Source organism: Rhinoderma darwinii, chromosome 2 (genome assembly GCF_050947455.1).
Source record: "Rhinoderma darwinii isolate aRhiDar2 chromosome 2, aRhiDar2.hap1, whole genome shotgun sequence".
Taxonomy (NCBI): Eukaryota; Metazoa; Chordata; class Amphibia; order Anura; family Rhinodermatidae; genus Rhinoderma; species Rhinoderma darwinii.
The window spans coordinates 352,119,248-352,134,659 of NC_134688.1; the positions used below are offsets into that span (position 1 = coordinate 352,119,248).

At 44.2% G+C, this 15,412-nt stretch overlaps 1 protein-coding gene and 1 long non-coding RNA gene across 4 annotated transcripts in view; one reads left to right on the forward strand and one right to left on the reverse strand.

The window, feature by feature from the left end:
- Positions 1-713: 713 nt before the first annotated feature.
- On the forward strand, positions 714-12,291 carry LOC142741329 (uncharacterized). Of its 2 annotated transcripts, none has more exons than XR_012881100.1 (3): positions 714-983; positions 10,601-10,647; positions 11,386-12,291. It is a non-coding gene; the product is annotated as an uncharacterized LOC142741329 (long non-coding RNA). The 2 variants fall into 2 exon arrangements; XR_012881099.1 differs by lacking the exon at positions 714-983 and adding an exon at positions 9,818-9,889.
- The window catches only part of GOLT1A (golgi transport 1A), a 30,870-nt gene continuing 24,332 nt past the window's right edge, over positions 8,875-15,412 (reverse strand). For both annotated transcript variants that reach the window (XM_075850702.1, XM_075850703.1), the window contains one exon: positions 8,875-9,107. In XM_075850702.1, coding sequence (XP_075706817.1) covers positions 8,906-9,107 — 202 coding nt within the window. In that variant the 3' untranslated portion in view covers positions 8,875-8,905. The remainder of the gene's footprint in view (positions 9,108-15,412) is intronic.

Here is a 15,412-nt window from a genome sequence, read left to right on the forward strand (position 1 = left end):
GCATTTAGGCCATGAAAATCAAAATCAACAATTTTTCCAATAAAACGTAGAAATTATCAATTTTTACAAGGAATAAAGGAGAAAAAGCACCTCAACATTTAAAAGCAATTTCTCCCAATTATGGCAAGTCCCCATATTTGGCAATAAACTGCTGTTTGCACACACGGCAGGGCTTAGAAATGAAGAAGCACCACTTGACTTTTGGAGCTCAAATGTTGCTGGAATGGTTAGCGGCACCATGTCGCATTTGCAAAGCCCCTGAGGGACCAAAACAGTGGAAACTCAACAAAAGTAACTCCATCAGAAAAAAATGGGACATAGATAACTTCACAACCACAAAAAAGGCCATACTTACTAAGTGGGTGGGTGGGTGAAAACCCGTTCCCAGCAGGACGCAGACAGGTCAAAGAATGCTGCAGAAGGAGGGTGCATTAAATAGTGATAGCCACTCCCACTTAGTAAGTAAGGCCTTTTTTGTGGTTGAAAAGTAACTCCATGTGGCAAACTACACCCTTATTAAGTAATTTATCAAGGGGTATAGTGAGCATTTTGACCCCCACAGGTTTTTTTTTGCTGACTTTAGTGATATTTGATTGTCAAATTGAAAATCTAATTTTTTTTCCATAAAACATAGAAATTTTCAATTTTTGCAAGGAATAAAGGAGAAAAAGCACCACAACACTTGTAAAGCAATTTCTCCCGAGTACGGCAATATCCCATATGTGGTCATAAACTGCTGTATGGCATTGGACAGTGGGCATTAAAAAATACCTCAGATTGATGTCAGCAGGAGTTTATAGGGCTGACACTAACATTTCCTCTACTGCAGGGTGGAGTGATGGCATCCATTCAGATCCAGGCCGCTGCTGCAGAAGGCCTCAACAGACACCAAGTTCCCAATGTGGACAAGGCAGACAAGCCCATAAGGATGGCTGGAGACCGTCAGTTTTTGTATTCACCGATAGGAAGCTTCTGTAACAAAGGTAGGCCGCAATCTTTAAAGGAAATAAAAACAACCAATACACATCCCAAAGGATATGAGAAGGACAGGGGTTAGTCCAGGGCAGTGGCGTAGCTATAGGGGTCACACCAGGCCCTAAAGCTAGGGGGGCCCATGGCCCCCCGCATCACATCTGTTCACATTTACTGTAGTAACTGGGGCCTATGTAGTGAACTACCAAGGCCCCTTTTACTACAGTAACAGTATACTTACCCTCCTTGCTCCTGAGTCGGATTCTGACGTCGGTCAGCGTCAGCACGTTGTATGTGTGACGTACATAATGATGTGATGCTGAACGGCATCAGGATCCAGCGCTGCACCTAGGTAAGACCTAACTCATGAGCGAGGAAGGTAAGGGCATGTTCCGACGTGGCAGAATTTTTCCGCTGCAAATGTCACTGCAGATTTGCGGCAATTACGCAACAAATCTGCCGCAACTTTTGCATATTTGACAGGTAATTCAGACTTTGCAGATATCACAGCGGACTTGCCACAGATTTAATTTATTGCATTGCAAAGGCTGAAATCCGCAGTGAAATTCTGCTGCTTCTCCGCAACAAAATATGCATGCTGCAGAGTGAAAATTCTGCACCGCAGCCCAAATTCCGCACAGTTATTTTCCGCAACGTCTGAACTAAGTTTGCGAAAAATTTATAGAAACCAATGTAAAAAACGACTGCTGCAGATTTCCACTGCGGACTGTCTGCAGCGGAATTCAACAGTAACTCCGCCACGCAGGGCCGCCACTAGGGGGGTATTAGGGGTACTACTGTAGGGGGCCCGGCCAAACTTAATTTAAAGGGGGGCCCGGCAACTGCCGCGACTTGCCTTTGGTTCTTTTCACCAAAACAATGTCGTGAGCTGCGGGCCCCCCTCTCGTCAAACACCACCGTGAGCTGCGGGCCCCCCTCTCGTCACACACCGCCGTGAAACACCGCCCGCTTGCGCGCACGCGTGCGCTCGACCGCACAAGCGCGCGTGCACGACCGGGCGTGCCGGCACGCAACCCGCTCGTGCCCGCCGGCAAGAGGGAAGCGGTGCGCCCGCACCACAAGAACATCGCCGAACTACTGGCAAGGACAGCCACACAGGGAGAGCGGCGCACAGACTAGTTACCTGCTGGCACGCCTCCGCCTCCACCTCCTCCGCCTCCTCCTCCACCTCAGCGTAGCTGCGTAAGGAGAGGGGGAGGAGTCCAGTTGTTGCGCGGCGGCAGGAGTTCTACGATCCCCGCCATTTTCTGGAGGTGAAGGACTGGACATCTGGATCGAAGACATCGCCTGACGAGGACTGGAGTGGGAGCCAGCAGCTCTTCTGACACAGTGAGTAAAGTGTCTCAAAGTGCTGATCATGTATGGCCCTGTTCACACAGAGTATTTTGCAGGCCGAAAAAATCTGCCTCAAAATTCCTTAAAGAATTTTGAGGCAGATTTTGACCTGCCCACACTATCTTGCCGCGTTTTTTGCTGCATTTTTTGCCTGCGGTGATTGAGGACCTCAGACAAAAAACGCACCGAAAAATGCATTTTCTGCCTCCCATTGATTTCGATGGGAGGTCAGAGGCGGAACCGCGGCAAGAAAGGACGTGCTGCTTTTTCTTTTTTCCGCGACTGGCTCCCATTGATTTCAGATTAAATCAATGGGAGGGGGTTTTGGAAGTTTTTTGGTGCTGATTATGATGCAGTGTCTGAGTCAATATCAAGGCCCAAAAACTCTGTGAACTGGGTCTTATTGTTAGGGCTTATTCAGACGAACGTGTAATACGTCCGTGCAACGCGCGTGATTTTCACGCGCCTCGCACGGACCTATGTTACTCTTTGGGGCCGTGCAGACTGTCAGTGATTTTCACGCAGCGTATGTCCGCTGCGTAAAACTCACGACATGAACTATATTTGTCCGCCTCTGACCTCCCATCGAAATCAATGGGAGGCAGAAAATGCATTTTTCGGTGCGTTTTTTGTCTGCTGTCCTCAATCGCCGCAGGCAAAAAACGTGGCAAGATAGTGTGGGCAGGTCAAAATCTGCCTCAAAATTCGGTGCACGGTTCCAGGCGGTCGCGGGTGCGCGGGCGGTCGCGGATGCGTGCGGTCGCGGGTGCGCGCTCGCGAGAGCGCACGCGCGGGAGTTTGCAGGTGCGTGCGATCGGTTGCGCGGGCGGGCGGTGTTTGAAGGCCCCCATGACGAGTGGGGGAGCCCGCAGCTCACGACATTCTTTTGGTGAAAAAAACGGGCCCCATTGCAGGGGCCTGTTTTTTTTCTACCAAAGGCAAGTCGCGGCAGTTGCCGGGCCCCCCTTTCAATTAGGTTTGGCCGGGCCCCTCACATCAGTACCCCTAATACCCCCCTGATGGCGGCCCTGGGTAGCATGATATAGTGCTGGATGGAGTACCGTTAACAGGCGGTGCCACGGTAGAGGGGTCCAGAAAATTTAGCTGTATGGGGCCCTGAAATTTCTGATAGCGGCCCTGCCGCCACGTCTGAATGTGCTCTCCGCATATGGATACTGTCTGCTTGAAAAAGCTCTCACTGAAAGAGTGAAGCGTTGCTGTCTGATGTTCTGGTGAGTAAAACCGCTTTTTTTTTACTTGAGTGCTGCTTCCCAACTATCTTTTTTCTATATCACATGGGGAGAAGGTCACTGGCTTAAAGTCCTGCACCAATCACAAGTTTTTGTTTTTTTGCTAAAGTGCTGCTCCTTAGGGTATGTGCACACGATAACTGCATTTACGTCTGAAATTATGGATCTGTTTTCAAGAGAAAACAGCTCCTGAATTTCAGACGTAATTGCATGTACTCGCGTTTTGCGGGGCGTCCATTAGGGACGTAATTTTAGAGCTGTTCTTCATTGGATTCAATGAAAAACGGCTCCAATTACGTCCCAAGAAGTGTCCTGCACTTCTTTGACGAGGCTGTTATTTTACGCGCCGTCTTTTGACAGCAACGCGTAAAATTACAGGCAGTGGCGTAACTACCGCCGTAGCAGCTACGGGGCCCGCGGCATGAGGGGGCCCGTGTCGCCCGCCGGCACGGGCCCCCACCATGGCCGGAGGCTCCGCTAGCAGCCGCTATGGCTGCTACAGCGGGACACCACTGAACAGTACGGCAGAGCAGGGAGGTATCTCCCCGCTCTGCCATTAAACAAAAGACATGTATCCCCTATCCACAGGACAGGGGATACATGTGTGATCGCTGCCAGCGATAGGGAGAACGGGGGACTGAAAGTCCCCTGAAGTTCTCCATCACAAACCTCGGACTTCCGGGGTCTGTGTCGGCAGCTCCGGAGAAAAGAATGGAGCGCCGGTCCCGCTTGTGCGCATGCGTGACCAGCGCTCCTTTCATTTTTAGTGAGCTGCGCAGACGCCGGAAGTCAGAGGTTAGTGATGGAGAACTTGGGGGGACTTTCAGTCCTCCGTTCTCCCTATCGCTGCCAGCGATCACACATGTCTCCCCTATCCTGTGGATAGGGGATACATGTCTTTTATTATGACACACTGTAGGTCGCATTTTTTTGGGAGGGGGGACGCTGTATGGCGTTCCCTACAGGGGGGGCTGTATGGCGTTCCCTACAGGGGGGTGATGCTGTATGGCGTTCCCTACAGGGGGGTGACGCTGTATGGAGTTCCCTACAGGGGGTGACGCTGTATGGCGTTCCCTACAGGGGGGGGCTATATGGCGTTCCCTACAGGGGGGGCTGTATGGCGTTCCCTACAGGGGGAGGCTGTATGGCGTTCCCTACAGGGGGGGGGCTGTATGGCGTTCCCTACAGACCCCCCCTGTAGGGAACGCCATACAGACTCCCTGTAGGTAACACCAGACAGCCCCCTCTGTAGGGAACGCCATACAGCCCCCCCTCGTAGATAACGCCATACAGTCCCCCCTCTAGATAACGCCATACAGCCACCTCTGTAGATAGCGCCATACAGTCCCCCCTGTAGATAGCGCCATACAGTCCCCCTGTAGATAACGCCATACAGTCCCCCTGTAGATAGCGCCATACAGCCCCCCTGTAGATAGCGCCATACAGCCCCCTGTAGATAGCTCCATACAGCCCCCCCTGTAGATAGCGCCATACAGCCCCCCCCATGTAGATAGTGCCATACAGCCCCCCCCTGTAGGGAACGCCATACAGCCCCCCCTGTAGGGAACGCCATACAGTCCCCCCGTAGATAACGCCATACATCCCCCCCCCGTAGATAACGCCATACAGCCCCCTCTGTAGATATCTACAAAGGGGGCTGTATGGCGTTATCAAAAGGGGGGGTTTGTAAAAAAGGCACTATCTACAAGGGGGGGGGGGGGGTTGTGTGACACCCGGGGGAGGGGGGCCCCAGTCAAAAGTTTGCTATGGGGCCCAGTCTTTCCTAGTTACGCCCCTGATTACAGGTCGTCGTCACAGTACATCGGCAAACCCATTGAAATGAATGGGCAGATGTTTGCCGACGTATTGGAGCCGTGTTTTCAGGCGTAATTCGAGGCCTCCATTACGCCTGAAAATAGGTCGTGTGAACCGAGCCTTACATTTTGCTATTTCTGGGTACTGTCTGCTGTGTCACGTATCTAAGTCTTTCATGTGTGATATTGACTGCCAAGGGCCCTGTATCTAATCCTATTATGTGTAATACTAACTGCTGGGGCCCTGTATCTAAGCCTATTATGTGTGATACTGTCTGCTGGGGCCTTGTATCTAATCCTATCATGTGTGATACTGTCTGCTGAGTTGTGTATCTAAGCCTATATTGTGTGATACTGTCTGCTGACCCGATTTTTCAAAGTCTTTTATGTGTAATACTATAATATCTGCTGAGCTGGTGTATCTAAGTCTATCAAGTGTGATACAGTCTGGTGGGGCCCTGTGTCTAATCCTATTATGTGTAATACTGTCCGCTGAGTCGCCATATCTAATCCTATTATGTGTGATACTGTCTCCTGAACTGCTATATCTAGGACTATCGTGTAATACTGGCAGCTGAGCCTGTGTATCTAATTTTTTCATGTGTGGTACTGTATACTGAGTCGCTGTATCCAATCCTATCACGTGGGATACTGTCTGATGAGATGCTGTATCTAATCCTATCATGTGCGATACTGTCTGCTGAGCTGCTGAATCTATATACTGTATATATATATATATATATATATATATATATATATATATATATATATATATAATAGAAAAAAGCAGCACTCAAAGATAAATTCCAAATCCTGATCCAAGGATAATGAATGTATATAGAAAGAAATCCCGCAGCACTCCAGTATGGCAAATAAATGTGATTTATTTCAAACAGCAAAACAGAATGCAACGTTTCTGTCCAACCGTAGGACCTTTTTCAAGCATGCTTGAAAAAGGTCCTAAGGTTGGACAGAAACGTTGCATCCTATTTTGCTGTTTGAAATAAATCACCTTTATTTGCCATACCGGAGTGCTGCAGGATTTCTTTCTATATACTGTATATATATATATATATATATATATATATATATATATATATATATATATATATATTTACACTACCGTTCAAAAGTTTCGTGTCACTTAGAAATGTCCTTATTTTTGAACGAAAAGCACAGTTTTTTTCAATGAAGATAACATTAAATTAATCAAAAATACACTCTATACATTGTTAATGTGCTAAATGACTATTCTAGCTGCAAACGTCTGGTTTTCAATGCAATATCTACATAGGTGTATAGAGGCCCATTTCCAGCAACCATCACTCCAGTGTTCTAATGGTACATTGTGTTTGCTAACTGTGTTAGAAGGCTAATGGATGATTAGAAAACACTTGAAAACCCTTGTGCAATTATGTTAGCACCGCTGTAAACTGTTTTGCTGTTTAGAGGAGCTATAAAACTGACCTTCCTTTGAGCTAGTTGCGAATCTGGAGCATTACATTTGTGGGTTCGATTAAACTCTCAAAATGGCTAGAAAAAGAGAGCTTTCATGTGAAACTCGACAGTCTATTCTTGTTCTTAGAAATGAAGGCTATTCCATACGAGAAATTGCCAAGAAACTGAAGATTTCCTACAATGGTGTGTACTACTCCCTTCAGAGGACAGCACAAACAGGCTCTAACCAGAGTAGAAAGAGAAGTGGGAGGCCCCGCTGCACAACTGAGTAACAAGACAAGTACATTAGAGTCTCTAGTTTGAAAAATAGACGCCTCACAGGTCCTCAACTAGCAGCTTCATTAAATAGTACCCGCAAAACGCCAGTGTCAACGTCTACAGTGAAGAGGCGACTCCGGGATGCTGGCCTTCAGGGCAGAGTGGCAAAGAAAAAGCCATATCTGAGACTGGTTAATAAAAGGAAAAGATTAATATGGGCAAAAGCACAAAGACATTGGACAGAGGAAGATTGGAAAAAAGTGTTATGGACAGACGAATCGAAGTTTGAGGTGTTTGGATCACACAGAAGAACATTTGTGAGACGCAGAACAACTGAAAATATGCTGGAAGAGTGCCTGACGCCATCTGTCAAGCATGGTGGAGGTAATGTGATCGTCTGGGGTTGCTTTGGTGCTGGTAAAGTGGGAGATTTGTACAAGGTAAAAGGGATTTTGAACAAGGAAGGCTATCACTCCATTTTGCAACGCCATGCCATACCCTGTGGACAGCGTTTGATTGGAGCCAATTTCATCCTACAACCGGACAATGACCCAAAGCACACCTCCAAATTATGCAAGAACTATTTAGGGAAGAAGCAGGCAGCTGGTATTCTATCTGTAATGGAGTGGCCAGCGCAGTCACCAGATCTGAACCCCATAGAGCTGTTGTGGGAGCAGCTTGACCGTATGGTACGCAAGAAGTGCCCATCAAGCCAATCCAACTTGTGGGAGGGGCTTCTGCAAGCATGGGGTGAAATTTCTCCCGATTACCTCAGCAAATTAACAGCTAGAATGCCAAAGGTCTGCAATGCTGTAATTGCTGCAAATGGAGCATTCTTTGACGAAAAGCAAAGTTTGAAGGAGAAAATTATTATTTCAAACAAAAATCATTATTTCTAACCTTGTCAATGTCTTGACTATATTTTCTAGTCAATTTGCAACTCATTTGATAAATATAAGTGTGAGTTTTCATGGAAAACACAAAATTGTCTGGGTGACCCCAAACTTTTGAACGGTAGTGTATATATAACACTCAATGTGCAGGGCGGGGGCAAATCCCAAGATACAGGCCAAGGATCTTCTTACAATTGAATAAAGGAAAGGCAGAACTCCAAATTTGCAAAAGTGGAAAAAGTGGTTATTTTAATCCATATGCAACGTTTCGGTCCTGTATAGAACAGGCTTTATTTTTGGAGGGGTGCCAATGTTTTTACTTATTTGTTTGTAGTTTAATATATCATACATAAGGCATATAAGTAGCATAACTTTACAGTGTACCATAGAAATACTTTATTTACATGAACCTGGAAACATATTGCCCCCTCCTGAGCAGATCATTGTAATGTATGTTCAACATCTCCCCAGGACAGGACTTTCTGCCTACGTTGAGTTATTTAGTTGAGCACACATTACACGCAGGCCTCTCGAGCATTTCAGAGGCAGTGAATCCAAGGCACTGTTTCAGTCAAAGCAATCAGCTGGGAAGAAAGGAAAATTCTCATGGCAAATTGGTCCCTAAGGCCTTTTTCACAGAGGGCAGATTTGATGCAGATTTTGCATGTATTTTGTGAGCCAAAACCAGGAACGGAAGCTAAACGGAAGAAATTTTTGAAAGAAGGCCTTCTGGATCCAGTTCTGGTTTTGGTTTAAGAAATGCATGCAAAATCTTCATCAAAACTGCACTGTGTGAACAAGGCCTTAGGGAAAATACAGAGAAAGCCCTGAAAGAGACGTGTAAAAGGTACACAGAATATTTGAACACTGATACAAGTTTAAAGTTTTATTTTCATATTAAATATTACATTGTACTCCGGGGGCTATTTCTTGACATATGGCTGTGATAGTGGATAGATATGCAGATCCGCGTGGTGCTGCTTACACAATATAGACTGCATTTACAGAAGACAGCTATTTTTAATCTTGAACTTGTGTGTTGATTTGTGGTCATCTTATAATAGTTATACCATGGTCGTCTCACCTCCTGCCAGGCTCTGAAAAAGCTGAAAGGAAAAAAGATGTGAATAATTGCAACTATTATTTGTGTTACTTACTACATAGTGCCAACATATTCCACAGTGCTGTACAGAGGTCCTTACTTACTGTCCCCATTGGGGCTCATAATCTAAATTCCCTATTGGTATTTTATTTATTTTTTTGGGGTGTGGGAGGAAACCCATGCAAACATGGGGAGAATATACAAATGCCACGCAGATGTTGTCCTTGGTTGGAATACATTGTAATAAAGCTAAATTTAAAAATGTTGCTCTATCAGTTGGCAGCATGATGTAGAGCTGAGCAGATAGATAAAGGGCTTTAAAGGCAAATATTGAGTATAACTTCATGCAATAGAGGGAAATATATTGTCAGAAAGTGACCTGCTGTTTTTTTTCATTTTTAAGGTTGGGTTCCCACAGTGCAGATTTGCTGCAGATTTTGCATGTATTTCTAAAGCCAAAACCAGGAACGGAACGTAAACAGAAGAAATATATAAAGAAAGGCCTTATAGGTCTGCTCTCCTGGATCCAATTCTGGTTTTGGCTTACAAATAGTAGGCAAAATCTGTAGCAAATCTGCACAGTGGTAACCCAGCCGAAATGTGTTTGTTTTCCATGTCATTATCTATATGAAACATCATTTAAAAATATTGTCGTTTTCAAACTGGCCCCTGAGCATTCACAATAGGCTAACACATCCTATCAGTTTTCAGCTTGTGCTGTGTACACTGAGGACATGGTCATCAGTCTTCTCATTATCATCAGACGACAGGACTACCTAATAAAAGGTAACACCTCTATTATACAACTGGAGGCAGAGATCACAGGATCACACAATTGATGACGCCATGCACTATTATACATTATTAGGCCTTATTCACACGAACGTGTCTGGTTTGCGTGCGTAAAAAATGCAGCATTTTTCTTGCGTTTCAGTTCCGTGTGACATCCGTGTACAGTGTGTGTCTGCGGTTTTTACGCGCATATCTCATCTGTATGTCATGCGGATTTTACGCCAGCAAAAAAAACTGAAGGAGGTGGGGGATTTTTTTCCCTCATCATTTCTTTAGCAACTGGTGCGTGAAAAACACGGACAGCACACAGATGACGTCCGTGTGCTGACTGTTGTTTTTGCGCACCCATTGACTTCAATGGGCTGCGTGGTGCACAAAAATGCACAGAAATAGGACATGCAGTGAGTTTCACACAATGGACACACGCTGCGTGAAAAACAACCCATGTGTGAATAGCCCCATTGATTTTCATTAGTCCGTGTGGTGTCCGTGAAAAAAATGGACAGCACACGGACGTGAAATACGTTCGTGTGAATAAGGCCTTAATGTGTGGCTTCTCCTGACAATTACAGCTGATCGCTGGGGGACATGAAACAACTTTAATATTATTATTCTTTTTTTAAATTGCTGTCATGTTTAATTTTAGGAAATTTTCCTACAACTGTTTCCATGGAAAATAGCATTGTGTCCTCTTTATCTCAACAGAAAAACATGCAGAAGCCAGAAGTTGTACACATCCATAGAGTCGATAGGTAATATTACTATTCTGATGTACAGTGGATATAAAAAGTTTACACACCCCTGTTAAAATGGCAGGTTTTTGTCTTGTCAAAAAATCAGTACAAAATGAATAATTTCAGAGCTTTTTCCACCTTTAATGTGACCCATAATCTGTACAATTCCAGTGAAAAACAAACTGAAATCATTTAGAGGGGGAAAATAATAATAAAATACTACAATAATGTGGTTGCATAAGTGTGACCACCATCTTATAATTGGGGATGTGGTTGTGTTCAGTATTAGTCAATCACATTAAGGGTATGTGCACACACACTAATTACGTCCGTAATTGACGGACGTATTTCGGCCGCAAGTCCCGGACCGAACACAGTGCAAGGAGCCGGGCTCCTAGCATCATACTTATGTACGACGCTAGGAGTCCCTGCCTTGCTGCAGGACAACTGTCCCGTAGTATAATCATGTTTACAGTACGGGACAGTTGTCCTGCAGCGAGGCAGGGACTTCTAGCATCGTACATAAGTATGATGCTAGGAGCCCGGCTCCTTGCACTGTGTTCGGTCTGGGACTTGCGGCCGAAATACGTCCGTCAATTACGGACGTAATTAGTGTGTGTGCACATACCCTAAAACTCATGTTAAATAGTAGTCAGTACACAGCTGCCATTATTTAATGTGATTCTGAGTAACCTCATATAAAGTTTAGCTGTTCTATTAGGATTTTCCTGACATTTTCTTTGTTGCATGTGACAGCAAAAGCCATGATGCGTAAAGAGCTTAGAACACGTCAAAGGGATCTGATTGTTGAAAGGCATCAGTCAGGATAAAGGTACCAAAGAATTTCCAAGGCATTAGATATACCATAGAACATTGTGAAGACGGTCATCAAGAAGTGCATTACATTTGGCAAAACAGTGACATTACCAAGAACTGGACGTCCCTCAAAACTTTAGAAAAGACAAGAGGAAAATTGATCCGGGAGGCTACCAAGAGGCCTACAGCAACATTAAAGGAGCTGCAGGACTTTCTGGCAGGTAATGGTTGTGTAGTGCATGTGACCACAATCTCCTGTATTCTTCATATATATGGGCTCTGGGGTAGGGTGGCAAGACGGAAGCCTTTTCTAACCTAGAAAATCCATCCAAGCACGGCTATGTTTTGCAAAGACCTACATCAAGTCTGCCAAAAGCATGTGGTAAAATGTGTTATGGTCTGATGAGACCAAGGTTGAACTGTTTGGCCATAATTCCAAAAGGTATTGTCGCAAAACCAACACTGCACATCACCAAAAGAACACCATACCCACAGTGAAGCATGGAGGAGGCAGCATTATGCTTTGGGGCTGTTTTACTGCAGCTGAAACTGGGGCTTTAGTCAAGGTGGAGGAAATTATGAACAGTTCCAAATATCAGTCAATATTGGCACAAAACCTGCAGGCCTCTGCTAAAAAGCTGAAGATGAAGAGGAATTTCACATTTCAGCACGAAAACGACCCATAGCATACCACCAAATCAGGCTTAGACACATGGTCTAACAGACAGTATCACACATGGGCCCTGTATCTAAGCCTACCACATGTGCTACTAATAGGTTTTTCTTTGTGTTTGTGTTTTTTTAGAGGTTTGGTCGTTGGACAACGTCAGATTCACGGACTACTTCGATGGCGGCTTTTTTTTTCTTTCAATAAAATGGTTAAATGAGGGTTGTGTGTGGGGTTTTTATTTCAATAAAATATTTTTTCTATGTCTAATATTTTCTTTTAAATTTTATTACTACGGGTTTAGTAATGGCCGCTGGCTGATTCACAGCGTCCATTACTGAGACGGGGCTTAGTGTTAGCCGGTGCAGAGGCTAACACTAACCCCCATTATTACCCCGGTACCCACCGCCACAGGGGTACTGGGAAGAGCTGGGTACTATCCAGTACCTGACATCTGTAGTGATGGTCGGACAACGAGGCTGCCGCAGGCTGGTATTATTAGGCTGGAAAGGCCAAAAACAGTGGCCCTTCCCACCCTGGTAATGCTAGCTTGCTGCTGCTGTGTTGTATCTGGCTGGTTATTAAAATTGGGGGGGGGGACCCCACGTAATTGTTTTTAAAATGTATTTATTCTTTAAATAAATAATTCAGGAGAAAACAGCTCCGGGTTTTCAGGAGAAAACAGCTCCGGAATTTCAGACGTATTTTGCTACTGCGTGTGAACATACCCAAAGAGTACTATTCGCATTTGAGGCCTAATTTGGCGATTTACGCAGCATTGGCACACAGTTGCAGAGGCTTTAAGGTCAAATAGTAAAAAAAAAAAACCTGAGAAGTGACTACATATTGGAAATTACACCCCTCAAGACATTTATCAAGTGGTGTAGTAAACATTTTGTCTCCAGGTGTTTCGCGTGGAAAGCGTGCAATATGGGCACCCTCGCTTCCAGTATATGTGCTTGAGCCTCCCCCTTCGTGGTTCCCAAATATTAGGACCTTGATAACCACCTTTTGAAATAGAAGAAATGTTCCCCTCTGATCTGCACATCAGTATGTATTTTCATCCCTGACTTAGAGGAGCCCTAACTTTTTAAATTTTTTCATTGACGTAGTTGTATGAGGACTATTTTTTTCCTGGACAATCTGTAGTTTTTACTGGTACAATTTTCAGGGGGCACTTGCCTTTTTGATCAGTTTTCATATAATGTTTTTGTTCCTGCATATTTTTTTCATTTTTTTTTTAATGTGCCGTTCACCGTGCAGTATAAAGTATAAAGTATATTACATGTTAACTTTATTCTGCAAGTCAGTACAAATATAGCATTACAAATATTTTTTTTTTTTTCAAAATCATGTTTTTATGTAGCCATATCTGAAAATCATACATATTTTTGTTTTCTGTCAATGGAGTATGAGGGCTTGATTTTTGCGGGACTATCTGTCGTTTTTATAGGTACTATTTTAGGATGCATGAGACTTTTTAATGGCTTTTTATTTCATTTTTGGAAATCAAAGTGACCAAAAAACAATAATTCTGCAATTTTTTTAAAAAAAAAATTTTATGCCGTTCACCACACGGAATAAATAACATAATATTTTTAGAGTTCAGGTCATTACGGAAGCGATACTCATTATGCATAGTTTATTTAATTTTTTCATTTTTTCCCCCAATGATAGAGGGCTTGATAAGGCAAAAGACGTTTTATTTTATTACTACTTGAAAGTTTTATTTTTTATTTTTCTAAAACATTTTTTTTGTATTTATATTTTATTTTTTTACTTTACTACTTATGTAGTGAAATGTATTACAACTATCGGTTGTACACTAACAGGCAGCCTATTAGGTCCTGCCTCTGGTAGGGGCTAAGAGGCTTCCGTAGATGTCAGGCCCAGAGTGCATTGTTAGGCCTCCTGTGGTCTTAGCAACCACCGACATGCTCGCTATCACAGCGCAGGTGGCGATGAGCTATAAACCACTTAAATTCGCTATGATATCTAATAAAATTGGGATTACTATAATGATGGGTGTGCACTTTCCTATAATGTGTTTCTTTTTTAAACAATGTTGTTAGTGCTTTTGTGCACTTGCAGCTTCCCAAAATACGGATTCTTTATTTAATAGTGCCTGTGCATTACAGCTTTACAATTCTAAAGCTGTAGACAATTTCAGAATGTTTTTAATACAGTATAAGGCCTGATTTACATGAGCGTGTGCGTTTTGCGCACGCAAAAAACGCAGCGTTTTGCGTGCGCAAAAGGCACTTAACATCTGCGTGTGTCATCAGTGTATGATGCGTGGCTGCGTGATTTTCGCGCAGCCGTCATCATTATGACACTCCGTTTGGATGTTTGTAAACAGAAAAGCACGTGGTGCTTTTCTGTTTACATTCAGAGTTTGACAGCTGTTGCGCGAATCACGCAGTTCGCACGGAAGTGCTTCCGTGCGGCATGCGTGGTTTTCACGCACCCCTTGACTTCAATGGGTGCGTGATGCGTGAACAGCGCACAAAGAAAGGACATGTCGTGAGTTTTTTTCAGCGTACTCACGCTGAGCAAAACTCACGGACTGTCTGCATGCCCCCATAGACTAATATAGGTGCGTACGACACGCGCGTTGCACGCACGTATATCACGCACGTGTAAATGGTGCCTAAGACACTATGAACAGCAACAGAATGACATCAGATTGATTGGTTACTTGTGGTTTGGGAGAAACCATGCAGGACCTGCTGAGAGTTTGGGTTCACATAATGGAAAAGACACATGAAAAATACGGAATGTAAAGGATTGTATGGGGTCCACAAAAAGACGACCCTTCAGATGCTATATTTAACATAACATCTAAGGCTCGTCGGCATGTAGGAATTGCGGTCAGAAAAAACGCAGCAAAATACTGTAGCAGCAAAGTAAAGTGCATATAATAAATCTCATCCACACGCTGCATAAAAATTCTGACTAGAAATTGCCCCGCGGTGCAGATTTTTCGGACCGCAGCATGTCAAATCCTGCTTCGGATAGTGGACTGAATTGTTGCATTTTTCAGAGGTGATGTCACCGTCCCCCAACATTGAGGAAAACGCAGCAAAATCCGCAACATTTTCTGCAGTCAAAAACGCAGGAAATGGTGCGTTTTTGCCACATCGGAAATCCTGCAAGTTTTTGCGGCAATTACATTGCGTGTGGACAGGCCCTTTATAAGTGTCAGTCTGAGGCAGTAAAAGACAAATGTTAAATGCTGAGGGGTTAAAAAACAAGATAACTAGAAATGCTATTTGCTGGCCGTCTACAGAGAAAATTGCT